Source organism: Sinohyriopsis cumingii, chromosome 8, assembly GCF_028554795.1.
Source record: "Sinohyriopsis cumingii isolate HCF-2022 chromosome 8, ASM2855479v2, whole genome shotgun sequence".
NCBI classification, from domain to species: Eukaryota; Metazoa; Mollusca; class Bivalvia; order Unionida; family Unionidae; genus Sinohyriopsis; species Sinohyriopsis cumingii.
The window spans coordinates 68,880,781-68,904,631 of NC_142968.1; the positions used below are offsets into that span (position 1 = coordinate 68,880,781).

Here is a 23,851-nt window from a genome sequence, read left to right on the forward strand (position 1 = left end):
ATCATCACAGTTAAAGGAGATACCATATATCCAGACTAAAATTAGAATAGCTATTATGAGAATGATGTCAAAACCTGACCAGTCATTATAATTCCAATGGGTATTCGGACACTAAAGTTAGAATAGCTGTTGTGAGAATGATGTAACAACCTGACCAGTCATTATAATTCCAATGGGTATTCGGACACTAAATTTAGAATAGCTATTGTGAGAATGATGTCACAACCTGACCAGTCATTATAATTCCAATGGGTATTCGGACACTAAATTTAGAATAGATACTGTGAGAATGATGTCACAACCTGACCAGTCATTATAATTCCAATGGGTATTTGGACACTAAATTTAGAATAGCTATTGTGAGAATGATGTCACAACCTGACCAGTCATTATAATTCCAATGGGTATTCGGACACTAAATTTAGAATAGCTATTGTGAGAATGATGTCACAACCTGACCAGTCATTATAATTCCAATGCGTATTCGGACACTAAATTTAGAATAGCTACTGTCAAAATGATCTCACAATCTAACCAATCACTATAATTCCAATGGGTGTTCTGAAACTAAATTTTGAATGGCTGTTGTTAGAATAATGTCACTATCTAACCAATCTCTACTGCATTTTGACAGTGCTTTGACAAAAAATGCATTTCACTTTAATCATTGGTCGGCTGTAACTTTAGCAACCTTGTTTGTTGTCATGTGATATCACTGGTCTGAGCACAATGTAACTAAGGTTTGCATTTGGTTCAATAGAAGCAAGATACCAGACACGGTGGTTGGGGTGGGTGGATGAGTGGCCTGCCATATTTAGTGTAAGATGGAGACCAAGAGGATGCCACAAGCAGGTACATTTTTGGTTAACTAATTCATCATTGGAACATATGACTGGTCACAGTTTTAAAGCTGAAACTAGTAGGCACAAATTTGACTGGTCACCCAAAGCCGATGATACAGCATTGCCAATACAAAGCTTAGAAAAGATACTACTATTCCAGCCAACTAAATGGGGCATAGCAAGAAAGTAACTCATTTCCACATTATACATGCCATTTATTATACTCCAAATCAACCAAGAGAAACCTTGTACACAGTATTTGTACTGTTTTCTCGAACACTAAAATAATCAAAGCAAAATCACTTTGTCAAATTGTAAAATAATTTCAACTTCTGTGTCTTAAATACAAATGCAATTTAAATAAAAGTGAAAATGAAAATTATTTTAAAGCTGTTTTTTCTGAAAGCAAAATCCCAGATATCTTATTACTTAGTACTAAAACTACTCTTCTAAAAGTAGTTAATGACATTCTCTCTGCGTTGGATAGCAGAAAGATTACAGTCCTCACCCTCCTTGATTTGTCTGCAGCATTTGACACAATAGACCATGATATATTACTTCACTGTCTCCAGCATGTATTTGGCATTTATGATACAGCCTTACTGTGGTTCAAGTCCTACTTGGTCAACAGGACACAAATTGTATCTGCAAATGGAATACACTCCAGCCCAGTTGATCTATGTTGTGGTGTTCCACAGGGGTCTGTTCTTTGACCTGTCTCTTCATTCTGTACACTCAGTCGCTCTCAAGTGTCATAGATCATTATCCGTTGTACGATGATGACCCCCAAATATACAAAAGGTTCAAAACACAGCTGCTCAGATCATACTTAGAGTACCACGATCAGAGCACACCTCCCCGCTGCTCTGTACCCTACACTGGCTACCCATTCGATCCAGAATCAAACACAAAATTTGTTCTCTGTGCTACATTTCACTGTCGGACTCTAGTCCAACATACCTATCCGACCTCACCCATGTGTACACACCAGTAAGATACTTACACTCCTCTTCTGACAATCATATATTCATTATTCCCACCATGAAAACAAAGTCATATGGACAGCGTTCTTTTGCATACCAGGGCCCAGCAACGTGGAATGAATTGCCCACTGAACTTAGACACAAAGACACAGTGATCACATTCAAGAGAGCTCTCAAAACTTATTTTGACTGCAAGAACAAACTTAAAGACCTAATAATGTTTCCTACCTTAAATATTCTCAGCATGTTTTTTTAATGTTTTCTAATTTCATGGTGTTTGTTTTTGTAATCATATCATTATATGTTTTTTATCTTATAGGTGTTGTCTAATGTTGTAAAGCACTCAGAGCTTCTAAAGATTAGGTGCTATAGAAAGTCCTCATTATTATTATTATTATTATTATTATTATTATTATTATTATTTGGAAGAATATTCTTTTTCTAGCAACTACATAAAAAAGCCAGAACCTTATATGAAAAGAGAAAGCTAGTAAAATCCAGACTTTACAAAAAGATATATCAATACAATTATTTAAAAAACATCAGTTCATAGACTTGATTAATAATCTTAAAATTTCAAAGTGATTAACTGACTGAAAAGGCTCATAACTCTATCAAAAATGAAGCAGACAAGACAAAACCTATAAAGGCAAATTTATGTCCAAATGACTGTTCCCAGAAAACTGAATAGGGACATGTCCAATGGTTCCTAAGTTGTGCTGGATACAAGACACTATATTGTGAAGATCCAAACAGGGCTATAAGTTTGTAAAAAATGCAGTTGGAAAGATAAAACTTTTAAAAAAGCATATATTCATGTAAAAACCAACTCAATGTCCAAAAATCTTTTAATTATATAAAAGAGCGGCTGAGCAATACTAGCTACAACGAGTATAAACCACAACCTAACTGAGAGATGGACAGATTACAATAATAAAAGTGCTTTTGATGTCAGATGCCATTCTTTTTATTCATGGTGTGAGTATTACATATCAATGATGCCTTTATATTTACGAAATGGTATTACATATCAATGATGCCTTTATATTTACGAAATGGTATTACATATCAATGATTCCTTTATATTCATGGCATGGGTATTACATATCACTGATGTCTTTACATTCATAGCATGGGTATTACATATCAATGCTGCCTTTATATTCATGGCATGGGTATTGCATATGAATTATCAATGATGCCTTTATATTCATGGCATGGGTATTGCATATGAATTATCAATGATGCCTTTATATTCATGGCATGGGTATTACATATCAATGATTCCTTTATATTCATGGCATGGGTATTACATATCAATGATTCTTTTATATTCATGGCATGGGTATTACATATCAATGATTCCTTTATATTCATAGCATAGGTATTACATATCAATGATGCTTTTGAATTTGTGGCATGGGTATTGCATATGAATTATCAATGATGCCTTTATATTCACGGCATGGGTATTGCATATGAATTATCAATGATGCCTTTATATTCATGGCATGGGTATTACATATCAATGATTCCTTTATATTCATGGCATGGGTATTACATATCAATGATGCCTTTATATTCATGGCATGGGTATTACATATCAATGATTCCTTTATATTCATGGCATGGGTATTGCATATCAATGATTCCTTTATATTCATGGTATGGGTATTACATATCAATGATTCCTTTATATTCATGGCATGGATATTACATATCAATGATTCCTTTATATTCATTGCATGGGTATTGCATATCAATGATTCCTTTATATTCATTGCATGGGTATTGCATATCAATGATTCCTTTATATTCATGGCATGAGTATTACATATCAATGATTCCTTTATATTCATGGCATGGGTATTGCATATCAATGATGCCTTTATATTCATAGCATGAGTATTACATATCAATGATTCCTTTATATTCATGGCATGGGTATTACATATCAATGATGCCTTTATATTCATGGCATGGATATTACATATCAATGATTCCTTTATATTCATTGCATGGGTATTGCATATCAATGATTCCTTTATATTCATTGCATGGGTATTGCATATCAATGATTCCTTTATATTCATGGCATGGGTATTACATATCAATGATTCCTTTATATTCATGGCATAGGTATTACATATCGATGATGCCTTTATATTCATGGCATGGGTATTACATATCAATGATGCCTTTATATTCATGGCATGGGTATTACATATCAATGATTCCTTTATATTCATGGCATGAGTATTACATATCAATGATTCCTTTATATTCATGGCATGGGTATTACATATCAATGATGCCTTTATATTCATGGCATGAGTATTACATATCAATGATTCCTTTATATTCATGGCATGAGTATTACATATCAATGATGCCTTTTTGTTCTTTATAAACAAAACTCAATATGAAGTATCAATAAACTAATAACAACAAAGTTAATATGAATATCACACTCAGAATAACAACTGACTAATGAAGAAAACTGTCATATAGTAACAATGTAACAATATTATCTGTAATTAACATTATCATTATGAAATTTCATCTTTATCTAGACATAATAAAAACATGAGCATAAAAGCAAAAACAAACCACAAGGCTTTATCTTCTTGAAAACTAAATGGCAATAATGAATACAGATTTTTAAAACACATGCTTTAAAATGATCATAATTATCCAAAATACTCTCACAGCCATCATTATATCTTCGCAGATGTTTCTAAAGACCTACTGCAAAAATGCTATTCATTTTGAAAGCACATAATTACAATTTTCTATTGAAAAAACAATTAAAATTGAAAATAAAACATCTTCTCACTATGGCACTTGTCATTTGCAATCACCATCCCCTTCAACTACGACACAGAAGGTAATTTTTATTATCTTTACATTTTTGGAGTATCAAAGAGATTTCCAATTCCCCTTGGGTAATGTTTTAACATACAATTTGGGGGCCCTGAATGGCCGAGTGGTCTAAAGCACCCTCTGTTACGGATCACTGCCATCTCACCTCTGACTGCGTGGGTTCGAGTCTTGGGCTCGGCCAATGTGGGTATGTGAGAAAGCTTGCCAGTAGCTTCTCATGGGTCAGTGTTTCTTTCCGGAGTTTTCCCGGGTTCTTCCTCCACCATTAATACTGGCCGCCATGTATAGCCTATCTTGTGCTGAAAAATGGTGTTAAACTTATAACAACAACAACAACAACAACATACAATTTTAATTTTAAAATAACGAAAATCAACCTCATAATCCTATGTCATTAGCATGTGGAATACTTTTGACTTTTTGGTAGAGGCTTTCAGTATGAGCCAACTGCACCAACTGGTCAAAGTGTTTGAAGAAATCAGACGATGCACTTTGAGAAGAAAGCAAGCTTTAATAAACAGCTATTAAATCAGTACACACATCCTTTGGTGCACAAAAATCATTTTAAAGAAACATGGTTATGGTAAAATTATAAACAAAAACTTGTTTTGAATCAGGTACTACTAACCTAAAAAAACCCATCTGATTGGAGTTATGTTTTTAACTAAGAGTTTGCAGCCAAAAATTGGGGGGGGCGTAGGGAATGACACAAGGCACACTACTTATCAGCTATCTATTTTGACCGGTTTTCTTGTCTGAGTATCCCTTGTTATTTAAAATGTTCAACTAACTGTTTCAGTCTGCTGAGACTTTAAGCAGAATAGCCTGAACTGATCTAAATACCCATGATATAGGATTGTGACACTGGCTAAAACAGCTATGAAGCATCAGCTAGGCAGAACAGTTATATCAGGGGTCAACTTAACCAATTTTTGCATTGGCCAGTAGGGTCAGCTGATATGCAAATCAACTGGCCCTCCAAGTCCAATTTAAAAAGAACTTTGAAAAATTTAACTCACCATGCATGCCTGCTGCTGTCAGCATTATGGGCCCTCATTAAAAAATCCACTGGCCACAGACCAACAGCCGAGTGGCTAAATTTACCACAGCCAATTAGCCATGTTTCAGACTGTTCTAGTATGACCTGAGGCCTGTTTGATTATCAGACCATCACTGAAAATTCCACAACCATAAGCCATGATTCAGACTGATCAGGTTAGGCTCTGAGGCATGTTTGATTATCGGGACAATATGATAAATTTCAAGACACGTTAGTGAATGACCACACAATAAAGGTGCATAACTTCTACTGATAATTGATTGTTATTGTGAATTAAACAATTGTGTCATTATTCAACTTAACTACAATATTTTGGTTGAGTATGAATGCTTAATTTTATGGTTCAATAAAATACCTGGTTGACTGATAGACACATGTAAGACTCTTATGGAAATATTAATTAATAAAACAATGCACTGGATACAAAATATTTAAATAATAATAAATGAATGTAGATTCATATGTTAGCTACTGTCAATGATTACATTAAGTACATTTTTCCAATAACTAGATAATCCGATCGATAAATTGACCCAAAAATTACACAGAGCACTGGAATATTGATTATCTCAGAATCAACAACTGACTGATATATGTTACTGCAAGGATAAAGTCTAACATCTCAGCATACAACATGCTATAAATGAACGCCAGTATAAATGGTGGAGGAGGAACTTGGCAATACCCTGGAAAGAACTAACCAATGGCAAGCTTTCTCACATACCCACATTGGTTGCACCTGAGACTTTACCCCACATGAAGAAGTGAGATGGCAGTGATTAATAAAGACAATCCCATTAGACCACTCAACCACTTGAGACCTTTAATTAAAAATACCTTGACTGACTGAGACCATGATCCTGTACTTCATAAAAGACAACAAATGCACCCAGCACACAAATTTGCATTATGCTGAACATTAATTAAACATATGTGTAAATAAGTGTTCAGGAAATGTATTCATTACAGCAAACATTTCTAAAACTGCTTCTGGATTTTTAATTAGATGCAGACACTATGCAATGTATTAATTCATGGGTGATGCCATTTGGTTAACCCAACAATAGCATACTGCCATTGTTCAGCATGTAAGGATTCAGTGGATATAGGGCAAGTTTATATAACTTAGTGATCCAAGATGTACCAGTAAGTATTAAGCAATGTGTGCATCAGCTTGCACTGCACACAGGAATGATCATAGCAAATAAATGAGATTTTCTGTATTGCACAATCTGTAACCACTAAAACATAATGTAAAAAATCTGCCACTGCATGTGGACAAATATCTATCTGAAATACTGCATAAGGCTGCAGGTTTGAATCCCATCAAGACATAATAGGTCAGCCACTATGTTTTGTGTCTGGACACACTTCAATCCAAATGATTAACAATGTATAACCTATATTCTAGATGTATGTGCACAGTATAATGATTTTAAAAGTGTAAACAAAGATTGCATGGGGGAAAAATACTATTATTATTTTAATTCACTTGAAAATATGTGAAAAATTATTATTCTTAAATTTTGGGGGAGTTGGCTTGGAGATTATTTTCTCTCGAGATGGGATATTGTTTTGTTAATTTACCTCAAGATAATTTTACTCTTACAAAACTGATTGCCTCCCTTGTAAAATTCAGAGCAAGATTATTTTTCTGAAGCTACCAGAGGTCTGTAAATAATTTTCAAAAACCCCATCTCCACCCAAGTCCAAAATTCAATGTTTTGTCTTTAAGAATGGCAAACATTTCCATTGGAGGTAATTCTGACAAGAAATAAAAACTACCTGGTGGAAATAAATTAAGTCTGAACTGTGTGTAGAGAGTGGAGTCTGCAATGCAAATGACCTGTGCATATCAGCTTAGACCTGTTCTACCATATAAAAATCCCATTAATTCAGAGGAAAGTGCATCCAAACCAATTCTATTTTCCCTGCCAAACTCTGCATGAAACAATACTATGGAGGAAGTACTTTGAAAAGTTTGATCCTACCTTTTTCTGCACAAGTTCTTCTTCATGTTCTTTATTAAGTTCTTCAGTCTCCTCTCGGTGTTGTTTCTCAATCTCAGCGATCTGCTCACGATATTGGCTCTCAAGACCTGTAAACATTTTATAGCTTTCATTTCAATTTTTGCATTAATTCATTGTAATTTTAGGTCTGACAGATTGTCCTTTCACAGATTTTTGTACAAGCTAGGCAGAGTACTTTCATTCTTGAAGGAGCTCCAATTACCATAGGAAACCAATTAACAACAACTGTAATCTCAGACCATGGAACAGCCTAATTTTAACCCAAAATTAAAAACAAAACAACTAGGGGAGCAAATCTTTAAAAATTTGTGAATTTGCAATTTATAATAGTTATGTGGGCAAAATCGTGTCAGATGGAAAAAGTAAAAGCAGTCATACTATGAAAAACAAATATGTAATGATGCCCCAGTGCTAGACATCACTATAAACTGCCACACCAAAATGTCTAAAATAATGACACACACTCCAGTTTTAAAGCTAGTCATTTTTTGCCTAAAACATTTAAGGTCTCAAAAATTATGTTTCTTCTGCCGTATTTTTTAACATGAGTAAAAGACTGCATTACAACATCTTTTGTCTTTTCTGCAATACTAATCACTTTGATATATCATAACGTTGAGATTGCAGAAGAGTTATAAACTACAAGTGGCATGCACCATTAATAAGTTCATGCAAGATAAGCACTAAAATGAAAAATAATAATTAATTTACTTCAAATAAATTGATCTTCTAACCCAAACCCCATTCTTTACTTTTTATTCAATACTCATTTTTATGTTTGACAGATTTCACTGACCCTGTGCATGTACATAAAAGCTTCACAGGGTCCGCTAAACATGGATTTGTGCATATTTTCATTTTAGGATGATATTATTGTTTGCGGCTAAAATTAGAGGCAACATTTAAAGAAGCACTATTTTATCAATTTTCATATATTCTGATATGAATCTGTTTCCTCTGTCTGATTCAAAAAGTTAAAAGAATCTTGAAATTATGATTGTGTTCAATGTGAAACGAATGAAAATAGTGTTTAAAAAGGTCCAGCTTGGATCATGATTTTTATACCAAATTTTGGTGTATAACATGGTTAGCTGTTATGGACTCCAATTACCGATTTATAACAAGAAACTGCCTATATTACTAAATATGAGCCAGTTTTGTATCATACTGAACTTGTATTTGAATAAACAAGGACAAAATAGTTGATTTAATCAGAGATCTGAACCTTATAGGACAAATGTGAACGCTTTTCCACCTGAGCAATTAGTTCTGGATTTAAAGAATTTGAGAAAACTCAGTTTTACTCCATATTTACTCTTAAGATTTACTTCCCCTGATAATGATCAATATACAATTCTGGTTTGCCTCCCTTGTTCAATTTTGTCCTTTGAGATTTAGTTTCAGAATATCTTACTGCTAAAGCAAAAAACCTGTAACCATTATAGGTGACAAAAGGACTGGAAAAAAGTCATACAACTTGTCTGAAGTCCAGACAAGCTACATGAATTTAATCTTTGACTAACTTTACATAATAATTATTATATATACTTTCTTATATGCTGGGTCCAACTGTAAACAGATCTGAGTTCATGCAGTTTGTTAGAAGCACTCAGTAGAACTCACAGCAATGTTCCCTGATTTGCCAGAGCAAATGTGTCAACAGATCAGAATCTATGTTGTTTTCAGTTGGACTTGACTTACAGGTGAGCATGTACAGTAACCCACCTCTCTACTCACCCCATACCTTACCTTATCCAATCCATCCACTTCTCCCCTTCCCTACTCACCCCTTAACCTTACCTCTTCTAATCCATTCCCTTCTGCCCACCCTGCTCACCTCTTGACCTTACCTCTTCCAATCCATTCCCTTCTCCCCAAACCCGAATCCAAACTCCAAAACTTACGTTGTGATGTATCATCCAACGATGTTTTCTTATCATCCAATTCCTTCTGCACAATATCCACCTTTAGCTGAAATAACCAAATTAAATTATTTGTTAAATTTTAGAAAGCTTGTTGTTTTCACTCTTTTTGTGTTACTGTTTATTCAAGCCTCTTAATGCTGAACACCTAGCAAGGCAGCTGTTAGTGCCATTTTTATAAGTCTTTTGAGTGACTCGGCTGGGGTTCAAACTCTCAATCACCCATATCTGAGGCAGACAGTCTATCCACTAAGTCAGCAGAGCAGTCAAAATTTTCAAAATTCTTGACCAAGTGAGATAGGCAGAACTATGAGATTAACTGCAATAAAATAAAAAAATTGATTTGCAAGTGCATTTTGTTGTTTGCAATTTGACCTGACTTATAAGCGAGTATATAAAGCTTAGTAGTAATATCAAAGAGTTTCACTTGAATCCAGCAAGTGATTTTGAAGACTTTTATAAACATAACTGCAAAATTTTAACATTGTTTCATGCTGCTCCCACAAATTAAAGCAATTAATTTTGACACTGCCGAAATGTTGACCATTATTCCTCAATTATGGTTATGCAGTTATGACTATAATATATATATATATATATATATATATATATATATATATATATATATATATATATATATATATATATATATATACACACATATATATACAGGTGTATATATAAAGTGACCCCACCTCAAGATAATAAAATACCAGCCTAAAACACACTCCTCTGGACTGTGAAGCAGGAAAGTTATAATAACATTAATCTATTCTCTATGACTTAAGCACAAGATACCATAATTAGTAATTAATTAATTTTCCACAGTAGATGATGGCATGTAGCTCTTATATTTTGTCAAGCATTTAAAATCAAAACTGTGGCCAAGATTAATGAATAAAGTATAATATAATTTTTATTAAAAATAACAATCTACCAATTTAACAAAATATGGTCAAGAAATCATCAAAGTTTTAACAAAATGTAACACAGAGTAAATAAGCCAACAAAAAGAATTCCAAAATTAGCCACTTTTTAAATGGCTAAAAGCATAATCCAGGAACTTTAATAAATTTCACGTAAACAAAATTTAAAACCAAACTTATTAGTCGTTGCTGTGAAAATGATCAGACTGTTAATGACTGAAGAAACACAAGACATCACCGAACGTGAAGAGTGAATAAGCCCATTATTATTACCCATGGAAAAATCATACTGTACTGTTTTACTGTAATAAATAAAGCATACAACTTATAACCGAGTAAATATGGTATACAGTCTTGGACCAAAGTTTTCAAGCAGGAACCACTATTTTCTCATCAAACCTATCATGGATGTGACCTCTGACCTCTATACAGTAGAATCAATATGTTTTTTAAATATTCTATGTGCAAGCCATCATGTTTAGTCAAGAAATTTAGGCGAAATCCATTTTTCTTTGCACCAGAATGACTTTGGTCTTTGACTAGGTGAAACCCAACTCGACAGATGTCTTCCATACCATAAGTGCAAGTCATCCACAAAGTCTGGTTAAGGTATATGTACTAGAAATAAAATTGCGATGCAAAAATTATTTTTTTATCTTTCCATTACAGTGACATTGACCTTCTGATCCTCAAAAATGAACAGAGAGCTTCCTTATGAAATGTAAATTTATGTCATCAAACAATAAAAAATATTTGGTCAAGGTACAGAGTTAAGAACTGAAATTTGTGTATCAAAACTATTTTTCCTCTTTCAATGTGACCTTGACCCTACATACTGACTGTAAAATTGACCATATCATATTGACTGTTAAACTTACCATGGCATATTGACTGTGAAATTGACCAAGGCATATTGACTATAAATTTGACCACGGCATATTGTCTGTACAATTTACCATATCATATTGGCTGTGAAGCTGAGCAAGGCATATTGACTGTGAAATTGACCATGGCATACTGACTATAAATTTGACCATGGCATATTGACTGTACAATTTACCATATCATACTGGCTGTGAAGCTGAGCAAGGCATATTGACTGTGACCTTGACCAAGGCATATTGACTGTGACCTTGACCAAGGCATATTGTATGTGACCTTGACCAAGGCATTCTGCATTCTGAATGTGAAATTGACCATAATGACTGTGAAATTGATCATGGCATATTGACTGTGAAATTGACAGGCTTTTTCCCTGTCCCAGTACCAACTGAAAGGGCAATGAAATCAGGCCACAGATAACTCAAAAGGCACAGGAATGTTTATAATAAGACTAACCCTACACCAAGATTAAATAAGGTAACAAATTCCACACACAACCAGCACCAAAATATTTTAAAAATATAAATAGCATTTAATAAAACCAGATTTTTTTCTTTACCATAAAAATTTTGGTTTGTAAAGAAAAAGTAAAGAAACAAATCCATGAAGAAAGAATTTTGAAACAGGCTGTGTATGTGTGTGTGTGTGTGTCTCTCTCTCTCTCTCTCTCTCTCTCTCTCTCTCTCTATATATATATATATATATATATATATATATATATATATATATATATATATATATATATATATATATATATTAGAAAATGACTATCACAATTAAAATCACATAAAATCCAATTTAAGCCAAAAAAAGTTTTATGTACAAATATGAAAACACCCAAAGAATCATGCACCTTAATGGTAGTATAGCTCAAAACAAACTACAGTTATCTCCCTTTGGTCACAAACTCCAACACCATCACAAGCTCAAACAGTTGTTTCAAGTAGTAAAATATTAGCAAGAAAATTCCATTAATGCCAACAATTGTGGATAAAAAGCAACACATCTGTTTTTCTTTAAAATTCTGTACTTGCCTGTGAATCTTCCTCATCAATCTAACATAAAGATCAAGATTTAACTAAATCATGAAAAATAACCCAACCTCAAGATCATAAAATATAAAAGACCAGCCTAAAACACGATTCAATGGACTGTGAAGAAGGAAAATTATAATACATTAATCCATTCTCTAAAGCCTTAAGCACAAGATACCAAAATTAGTAATTAATTAATTTTCCACCGTAGATGATGGCATGTAGCTGTTATATTTTAAATACCAATGAAGGCAAAGAAATTCATGACATTATAACATCTCCTAAACATATCTTATTACATGTTTCATACCTCCTTATCATAATATCATTAAATTTTAAATCCACTCTTAATTTTTCTTTTATCAAGCATTTAAAAGAACAACTAGGGGTGAGATTACTGAACAAAGTATATTATTATTTTTATTATTATTATTATTACTAGTAGTAGTAGTAGTAGTAGTAGTAGTAAAAAGAACAATCTACGAATTTAACAAGTCATGGCCAAGAAATGATGGAAGGTTTACCAAAAATGTAACACAGGGTAAATAAGCCAATAAAAAGAATTTAAAACCAAACTTATTAGTTGCTGCTGGGAAAATGATCAGTTTGTTAATGATTGAAAAAACACAACACAAGACATCACCAAGGGCGATGAGTGAATAACACCCTGATTTTTACCATTGCTTTACATAATACTGTACTGTTTAACTGTAATATAAAAAGCATTCAAGTTGACATCTCCAACCATTGCTTTAGATAATACTGTACTGTTTTACTGTAATAAAAAAAGCATTTCAGTTGACATCTCCAGCCATTGCTTTAGATAATAGGAGTACAAATAAATGGCCAATTTGATGCCCACCACAGTGTTTGATGGTCCTGTAGGGCATGGTTGACTTGGGGAAATCACTGAATAATGGGTCACAATGACTGGACCTTTGGTTAAGGTACTGTACATACTCACTTATAAGTCATGTCAAACTGCAAACAACCAACGATCCTGACCTGCTGTATTATAATGTGTATGCAGACTGGGGTCTGTGTTGTTTGTTCTACTGATTACTTCTAACAAACTGCACAGGCCCAGATATGCTGGCACATTAAGTGAGTACATATGGTGTGCAGTCTTAAACCAAAGTTTTCAAGCAGAAACCATTTTTTCCTCATCATACCTATCATGACTGTGACCTTTGATCTTTATAGAGCAGAATCAATAGGTTTCCTAAATACTGTGTAAGCCATCATGTTCTTCTTTGACTGTGACCTTGACCATTGCATACTGGCTGTGAAATTAACTATGGCATATTGACTGTGAAAATAACTATTGCATATTGACTGTGAAATCATCCATATCATACTGACTGCAAAATTGACCATGGCATATTGACAATGAAATTGACCATGGTATATTGACTGTGAAATTGACCATGGCATATTGACAATGAAACTGACCATGGTATATTGACTGTGAAATTGACCATGGCATATTGACAATGAAATGGACCATATCACATTGGCTGTGAAATGGACCATGGCATATTAACTGAAATTAATGGGCTTTTCCCTGTCCCAATAACAATTTATCTACAAAGTTTTATCCAGGTCTGTGATGAATAAAGATAATAAACATACACAATTATTAAGCCATGAATCCCAAGTAGTTTATCCTCTTGCAGAATTTACCCTGCAATATAATTTGAAGCAATTAGGTCATTCTCCAACTGTTCAAAACTTTCAGAAATATTAAGACAGAAATCAGGGCACAGCCATTTGAAAGGGAAACAAAATCAGGACACAGATAATTCATAAGGCAAAGGATTTTGACAATAAGACAAACCCTACACAGAGATTAAATAAAGTAACAAATTCAACTCACCATCACCAACAAAATATTTTTAAAATGTAAAATTTTTTAATAAAACCAGAATTTTTAATTTACCAGAAACATTTAGGTTTGTAAAGAAAATATGGAGAAACAAATCTGTGAAGAAAGTATTTTAAAACAGACTGGATGTACACACACACACACACACACACACACACACACACACTTTAAGAAAATGTCTATCACAACTAAAATCACATCAAATTCAATTTTAGCCAAAAGAAAAATGATGTACAAATCTGAAAACACCCAAAGAATCATGCACCTTAATGGCAGTACAGCTCATGACTACAGTTATCTCCCTTCTACCACAAACTCCAACACCATCATATGTTCAACAGTTATGTTTCAAGTAGTAAAATATTAGCATTAAAGACACCACTAATGCCAACCATTGTTAAAAAGCAGCAAATCTGTTTTTCTTTAAAATTCTGCACTTGCCTGTGAATCTTCTTCAGCAATCTAACATAAAGATCAACATTTTAAAAAATCATGAAACATAACCCTACCATCTTTAAAAAAAATTGGCTGGATTTAGTTTTTCTTTTACGAATGCTATAACCAAATGTATGAAGACCTACTTAATTATCTACAAAATGTTGAATTGTCACTTTTTAAAAACTAGTATTCAAAACAAAATGACATTTTTCTTTTTGATATGTTGTTCAAACGTGGTTGTTATAGGGATGTATAACTAAATGCATATTGAGTGTGTGATTAGGATTTTTAACGTAACTTTAACAATTTTTCAGTCATATCGCTATGATGTCTGCAGTGTGGCAGTTTAAAGTGATTTCTATCACTGAGGCATCATGCCGCAGACATGTAGCAAGATGTCCCACCCAGTCACATTATCCTGACACCAGGCCAACCAGTCCTAACACTAACTTCTTAATGCTGAGCACCTAGCGAGGCAGCTGTTAGTGCCATTTTTGTAAGTCTTTGGTATGACTCAGCAGACGTTCTAACCACTAGGCCACTGATGCAGTACTTTTATTTAAGTAATTAACAGCCTTATTTTATATGCTTTGTTGTTCAAACTTGGTCGTTATAGGGATATATAACTAAATGCATATTGAAATAGAAACAGATTTTACTTCTTTAATTTCCATGAGAAGAAATGAAATGCTGTTTCAAATCTTACAAAAGACCAATAACTAAGGAACAATGTAATATTTTTCAAAAAAATTATATTTCTTAAAATCAATTCTATTAAACAAATGAATTCTAGTTACCAAACGCAAAAGGGGAATGAAGATATTTTCGTTCAATATCTACTCAAAGATTTTAAGTGAAGGGACATTCTACATTCACTGTAAGTCTACTGCACTCCCTCACTATAAGGCCCTTCATTATGATGTAGATCCTGTTATAAGGCAAGTATGGACCATGAGTTTAATTTCATTATGTCGAAGTATAGTTATATGTATCATGTACTTTACGATAAGACAGTCTTATAATCAGGCATTAAATGACATGGTTACTATGGAAAGTGTTACAATGAGGAAGTAGTATTATAATGAGGGAGTACTGTATCATATATTCTATTATAAGGCAGTATACTATATGGTTCCCAGGGAAAGTGTTACAATGAGGGAGTACCGTATCATGTACTCCATGATAGGGCAGTCTCATTATAAGGCAGTATAGTCAATGCCTGCCAGTGACAGTATTATAATGAAGGAGTACTATATCATGTACTCCATCATAAATCAGCTTCAGAATATAGCAGTATACTTCATGATTCCTACTGATAATCTTACAATGAGGGAGTACCATACAATGTACTCTATTATACGGCAGTCTCAGTATATTCTATGGACAGTGTTATAATGAGGAAGTGCCATATCTCTATATCTCACCATCTGCTAAATGTAACCAGTAACGAACAAAAATAATCTGACTGCCCTGTAGCAATACCAATATGATACATTTTCTGTAAGTATATAAACTATGAGGAGCAAAGTCAATAGCCTTAGACTTGATAACCTCAAACTCAGGATATGGTCTGTCTCAGTCTGGCTTAATTCCCATTTTAACAGTTGTATAAACAGTGGCCTTGAACTTGATAATCTAATACTCTTGATTTGGAAGATATGTGTCTGATGTAACTGTCTTTAAGCAAATCGATTGATCTTGATTGCTACAGTGTAGTTAACTACTAAAGTGTCTGATGCAAATGACCTTCAGCAAAGCAAGTGATCTTGATTAGATACATAATTTGCAGTGATATCAATCACCTATCTCATATAAGATGAAGTTATATCAATAATCTATCTATATGAGATGATATCAACAGTCTGTCCTATATAAGACGATATCAATAGTCTATCCTATATAAGATGATGTGATATTAATGGTCTATCCCAGTGGTATCAATGGTCTATTCCATAGAAGATGAAGTGATATTAATGGTCTATCCCTTTTACGATGAAATGATATCAATGGTCTATCCCATATAAGATGAAATATAAGATGAAGTGATATCAATGGTCCATCCCATATAAGATGATGTGAGATCAATTGTCTATCCCATATAAGATGAAGCAATATCAATGCTCAAATCTACATACGATGAAATGGTCTGAATGGTATCCCATATATGATGAAATGGTATCAATGGTCTATCCCATATAAGATGAAATGATATCAATGATCTATCCCATTTAAGATGAAGTGATATAAATGGTCTGTCTCACATAAGATGATGTGATATCAATTGTCTTCAATTGTCTATCTCATATAAGATGATGTGATATCAATGGTCCATCCCATATAAGATGTGATATCAACTGTCTATCCCATATAAGATGATGTGACATCATATAAGATGAAGTGATATCAATGGTCTATCCCATATAAGATGAAGCAATATCAATGGTCAATCCTATATATGATGAAATTATATAAATGGTCTGTCTCATATAAGATGAAGTGATACCAATGGTCCATCCCATGAAAGATGAAGTGATATTAATGGTCTGTTATATATTAGATGATGTGATATCAATTGTCTATCCCATATAAGACGTGATATAAATGGTCCATCCCATATAAGATGAAGTGATATCAATGGTTAATTCTATATAATATGAAGTTATATCAATGGTCTGTCTCATATAAGATGATGTAATATCAATTGTCTATCCCATATAAGATAATGTGATATCAATGTTTCAACCCATATAAGATGAAATGGTATCAATGGTCTATCCCATATAAGATGAAAAGGTATCAATGGTCCATCCCATATAAGATGAAATGGTATCAATGGTCTAACCCATATAAGGTGAAATGGTATCAATTGTCTATCCTATATAAGATGAAATGGTATCAATGGTCAGTCCTATTTAAGTTGAAGTGATATCAGTTGTCTATCCTGGCGAGGAGTAGGTGGAGGGAGTGTTAAATGAAGAAGTCATAACAACATTTAACCATTCAAGTCATTCGGATGGAACACAAATACTTAACCTGGACATAATACAAGCAACAATCTTTGAAATTATTGTATATATTTACCATCGACGAGGTGTCAGATTCTTCCAGCTTCTTCTGATTCTGCTCTTTTTCAACATTTGAACGTGACAATTCAGCTTCAACTGCATTTAGTTTCTGCTGCAATTCGTTGATCTTTTCATCTCGTAAATGAATCTGTTCATTTGAATCTTGTGCCACTTTCTGATAAAAGGACAGAAACTATTATTAGCTGTGCATATTACACAAAATGTACATGACTTCTATAACAGGGTTTTCATAATTGGTTGGTGGCCAAAATTTTAATTTACAATTTACAATCTCAAAAGGTTTAATATTTCCTCTCCACTAATCAAAGAACTGAGGTTGTAAATTTCTTTAATCCTGTGGGTATCTAATTTCATAATTCTACCAAAACACCACAAAAAAGTATACATAATAAAAATCAAGAGTCACTGTGTGCCTTTGATTGAGGAGGGGGCAACAATTTTTTTAAAATTTATTTTAATACTTTTTGTGGGGCCTTAGATGGGGCTGCTTTGTGCTTCAGCTGATTTGGCACACTTTTTGTGGGGCCTTACATGGGGCTGCTCTGTGCTTCAACTCATCTGACATACTTTCTATGGGGCCTTCACCATAAATTACATGATAATTGGTCAATCACGAATAAAAGTGAATCCACAGTATGTGAAAGGGGCATAAGCTCCCAACTGTCCCTCTTGATAATGTGATATTTGGGATCCACAAGTCTGCCAACTATATCATATACCAAATCACAGTATAGAGAGAATGATCAAACAATTGAATATGTTCATGTGTTAATTCTGACCATAGCGGAAACAAATTATATCATCCATAACCACATTATAACAAGGGGGGGTTATTATGAGGTAGACCTGTACAAGACACTCAGTAAATCATCCCTGTGAAGACTCGTTCATATTTTGAAACTGCTGTGGGTGTTTTTTTTCAGGTTTGCTGGCTATCCAAACATTACGAACAATCCAGAATTTACATGTAATTATGAGCGATTTGACGCTACAAGAATAAAATTTGAATTACTAAAAATTGTATGATATATAAATATTTGTTCTTCACAGACCAATCCTCATTCCTTGGGCCTTTAGATTAAAAGTTTGTATCTAACTGTCATAAAACAAACAAAAGTGATTAATCCACAGTACAATGACAATTTTTTTTAAAATTGGAAAATATATATTGTACAAACTGGAGCTGAACTCAGTAAACAGTACAAATACTGATTGTTGATTTTTGCAGCCCCTGCCTCTAAAGAAAGAAAAGCATGTCAGTTCTTGTGGATGATTCAGTTTCATTACAAATTCACCCATTCATACAACCACTCTGAAATCTATGACAAATGTTGACAATGACAGACATTTTATTTCAGAATTCCTTTTGTCTAATAAACTGCAAAACAACTTCACGAAAAATGTCAAGCAAACAAATTCAAACAAAACAAGTGATACTTGAAATGCATGTAAACTAACTAAGCAGCAAGAACGTTTAACTTTATCACAATGATTATTTGTCTGGGTGTTAATGGCACTTCCAACACATTAATGGCTACATCATGCCAGAGAAATGAGAGCCATGTGCCTTTTTCCAAGCACACAACATGGCTGCTGAACCAAGCTGGCCTAAGCAAATATTGAATCCGTGATCCTTGGATTATGATGTTGTTGTTGTTCTAGGGTTTAACACCATTCTTCAGCACAAGATAGGCTATACATGGCGGCCAGTATAACTGGTGGAGGAAGAACCCTGGAAAACCCAGGGAAGAACCACCGACCCACGAGAAGCTACTGGCAGGCTTTCCCACATACCCATGCTAGCTGAGCTTTGGACTCGAACCCACGCAGAGATGAGATGAGATGGCAGTGATCCGGAACGGTAAGCGCTTTAGACCACTCGGCCACTCGGGGCCCCTTGGATTATGAATTTGGCAATGGAATGTCAAATGGCTGTGAAAGAAGAATTCTACCAACTAAGATACCATTGGTCAATGGAATGTCACATGGCTGTGAATGAAGAATTTTACCAACCAAGATATCATTAGTCAATGGAATTTCACATGGTTGTGATTAAATAATTCAACGCTTCATTTTCCAATAAAGATGAGTGGCACTGGAAGTATGTTTCAAGTAAATAATATATTCCAAAATAATGACAATTCTATAAAAAGATATACCGATCAAGTTTTTAAAAAATTTAAGCTACAGCAAAATATTGTGGAACATTCATTTTCTAGATAAATATAATTGGTTTCATTATTTAAACATAATGGAAATTATGCACAATTGTTCAACTTGGTACACATCATATAATATTTCCAATATTGTTGAAGAAATTAAATCTAAGCTCAGGCAAGAATCACCTTAGCTGCCTCAGCTGCAGTTTTGTACCGTGTTGCATCGCTTGTCTTCAGATCAATCTGTTTGTAAAGCTGCTGCAATTTTTCATCTTTTGCATCAGTTTCTGAAAGGAAAAAGGAAAAAGCATCTCAAATGATACATAACATGTACTTCCTCCCAACTGCAATCATACTTAAACTTGATTCTTCTTTCAGTCACAGTAGCTTTGACCTTTGCCCAAAATCAACTGACTTCCATTTTGCTTTACGCAAAGCATAGGGCATCCACAAACGTTAGTGAAGGCACATGGCCAAGAATGTAAGCTTTTTTTGGTGGAGATATTTTTCATTCTGCAGCTATTATTCTTCTTTTAGTCTGAGTGACCTTGTCCTCTGGACTCCAAAAAGTAACAGGCTTCTTTTCTACACAAAATCTAAGCCATCCACACATTTTTGTGAACATAAAAATTAAAGAACTTAAAGTTTTAATTTTCTGAGAAGTCATTTTTCACTTTTTGGCCACAGTGTCATTGATTCTTAATCATATGACTCCATAGCAAATAGGCTTCTTCCTTACTCTCCACAAAATCAAGTCCTGGGCTGTCATTTACTGTGCAAATATAGTTGTTGTATGTTCCCTAAAATATGGCGCAGATTAAGATCAAATGGTGGTAGTTCGACAATAAAAGATGCTGATGCTGATATGACTAATGGGATGGGGAAAATATCCTACATCCAGAACAATCAAACTATTAAACTTAGTTAAGAAAAAAGAGAATCACACAATGGCCTATTTACAATTAGTGAATACTGTGTATCTCTAAAACAGACAAAAAATGGAAAAAGTCCTGGCTCAGATGGAATTCTATAAATTCTTTTGGATGACTATTGGGGGATATCTATGTGGATCAATAAATTTACTGCATGATAACTTTTGGATTTTCAATCTCAAAGACTCATTACATGTGTACCAAAGGAAGAAAAGGACTAAAGACAATAAATCAGAGACCTAAATCTCATTTAAATACTGACTATAAGATTGTATTGGGATCCACTGCAGCGAGAATTAAAAATGTTCTTCCATCAATAAGCAGTGATACTCAGAAAGCATTTATGATGGGAAGATTCATTTGAGAAAATACCAGGATATTATACAATAATATGGATCAGCTGGAAAACAAAAACTGATATGGTTTATTATTGCTAACACATGTTAAAAAAGCCTTTGACTGAATTAAATGGAGCTTCAGGGAAAAGGTTTTATAATCCTGTAACTCTGGTGATTCTCTTTACAAGTGGTACAAACTGTTTTGTAATAACTCCAAAAGTTGTGTTATAAATAATGAAAAAGTATGTCATCAATTTTTAGACTTGAAAGAGGATGTTGTCAAGGAGATCCCCTTGTGCCTTATTTGTTTATCACTGGTGCTGAGATTTTAGTTAAAATATGGATGTACGGGAACTTATGCTTGATGGCAATGAGTATAAATTTGATCAGTATGCCAATGATGCTTTAATTCTTCTTGATGGATCTCAATGTTCCTTTCAGTCAACTATGAATATCTTGAAAGTCTGGACATAAATAAAACATAGCAAACACAAAGGCTATTTCAGTTGAAAACAATAACTTTTCCAAAGAAAGAATACATCTTGATATTAATCTAAATTGATCTTCTTCTAAGTTTTCACTCCAAGGTATCAATACTTTTCCAGATTTACAACAAATCTTGGAAATTAATTATATGAATAAATTAACAAATGCAAAAAACATTATTGACAAACTGGAGTCAAAGTCATCTTTCAGTAGCTGGGAAGGTAACTGTTGCTAAAACTCTTGTTCTGACCATGTTCATATATCTTTTGCAACACTTCCAAATCCATCAGCAAAGGAAGAAGCAGAACTAAATCATATCATATTTAAATCTGTGTGGGTGGTAAAGTAGCAAGAATTAAAGAAGTAAAGATTGCTGGAAAATGAAGATGTAGCATGGCAGAATTTAGTCCATACAACTATAATCATAAAATGAAAAGGATAACCAGAATTTAAAAGGAGGAAATTATAACAATTTTGGTCAAGGTCATTACAAGCAGTTCTTGGAGAGATGTAAGTTTGTCAGTACTGGATTGAAATGATAGACTTAGTCCCCTCTAGAAAGTTCTATCAATATAAATCCTGGATAGAATCTGACATTGAAATTTTTAATGATTTAATACATGATTATGGTAATTTCATACCTTTTAAATTGATAGAATGAAAAACTAAATGCAATGGTGGCTTGAAAACATTTTAACATCCAAAATTCCAAAATTATGGAAAGAAGCTGTAAAAAAACATTCAGCATACATTAATTTTGATAAGCAGAAGGAGAAAACAACAAACAAGAAAAATCAAAATTAAACCTGCAGGGCTGGAAGACAAAGCTGCCTCTGTTATAGATGTATAAATAATAAATGCATCTGTTTTAGGTGTGCACCTGTCTGCAGGTATGTATTATAAATGCATCTGTTTTAGTCAAGTACCTGTATGCATGTATATATTATAAATGCATCTGTTTTAGTCAAGTACCTGTATGCATGTATATATTATAAATGCATCTGTTTTAGTCAAGTACCTGTATGCATGTATATATTATAAATGCATCTGTTTTAGTCAAGTACCTGTATGCATGTATATATTATAAATGCATCTGTTTTAGTCAAGTACCTGTATGCATGTATATATTATAAATGCATCTGTTTTAGTCAAGTACCTGTATGCATGTATATATTATAAATGCATCTGTTTTAGTCAAGTACCTGCATGCATGTATATATTATAAATGCATCTGTTTTAGTCAAGTACCTGCATGCATGTATATATTATAAATGCATCTGTTTTAGTCAAGTACCTGCATGCATGTATATATTATAAATGCATCTGTTTTAGTCAAGTACCTGTATGCATGTATATATTATAAATGCATCTGTTTTAGTCAAGTACCTGCATGCATGTATATCTTGTAAATGCATCTGTTTTAGTCAAATACCTGTATGCATGTATATACTATAAATGCATCTGCTTTAGTCTGTACCTGTCTGCAGGTATATATTATAAATGCATCTGTTTTAGTCAAGTACCTGCATGCATGTATATATTATAAATGCATCTGCTTTAGTCTGTACCTGTCTGCAGGTATATATTATAAATGCATCTGTTTTAGTCAAGTACCTGTATGCATGTACAGTGGAACCCCGCTATAACGCGCCCCGCCATAACGCGAATTCGGATATAACGCGGTCGTAGCATGGCTCCCGAAATTTCGTATATTCATTCACACATGGAGAAAAAAAATTTGGAGAAAAGTAAAAAAAACAAAACAAGAAATTAACTTCATTTTGGGCATGAGATTAGTTGTGACTTTTAAAATAATATGATCGTGGCATGGTTCCTGAAATTTGAAATTCATTTACGTGTATTTTTATCGGACCGTGAAAATATTTGTTTAACGTACGACAAATAGTGTGTAAAACGTTTATTATAATTTGGTGGAAGAATTCGCGTATGACTTTTAATAATAAA

The 23,851-nt window shown here is 33.5% G+C and overlaps 1 protein-coding gene across 2 annotated transcripts in view; it reads right to left on the reverse strand.

Moving 5' to 3' along the window:
• Positions 1-23,851, reverse strand: part of LOC149793764 (uncharacterized) — a 228,587-nt gene that overhangs the window by 163,397 nt on the left and 41,339 nt on the right. For both annotated transcript variants that reach the window (XM_089967751.1, XM_089967750.1), the window contains exons 8-11: positions 20,317-20,417; positions 17,967-18,125; positions 9,703-9,769; positions 7,760-7,866 (exon numbers count right to left, since the gene is read on the reverse strand). In XM_089967751.1, the coding sequence (XP_089823877.1) occupies positions 7,760-7,866; positions 9,703-9,769; positions 17,967-18,125; positions 20,317-20,417 (434 nt within the window). The remainder of the gene's footprint in view (positions 1-7,759; positions 7,867-9,702; positions 9,770-17,966; positions 18,126-20,316; positions 20,418-23,851) is intronic.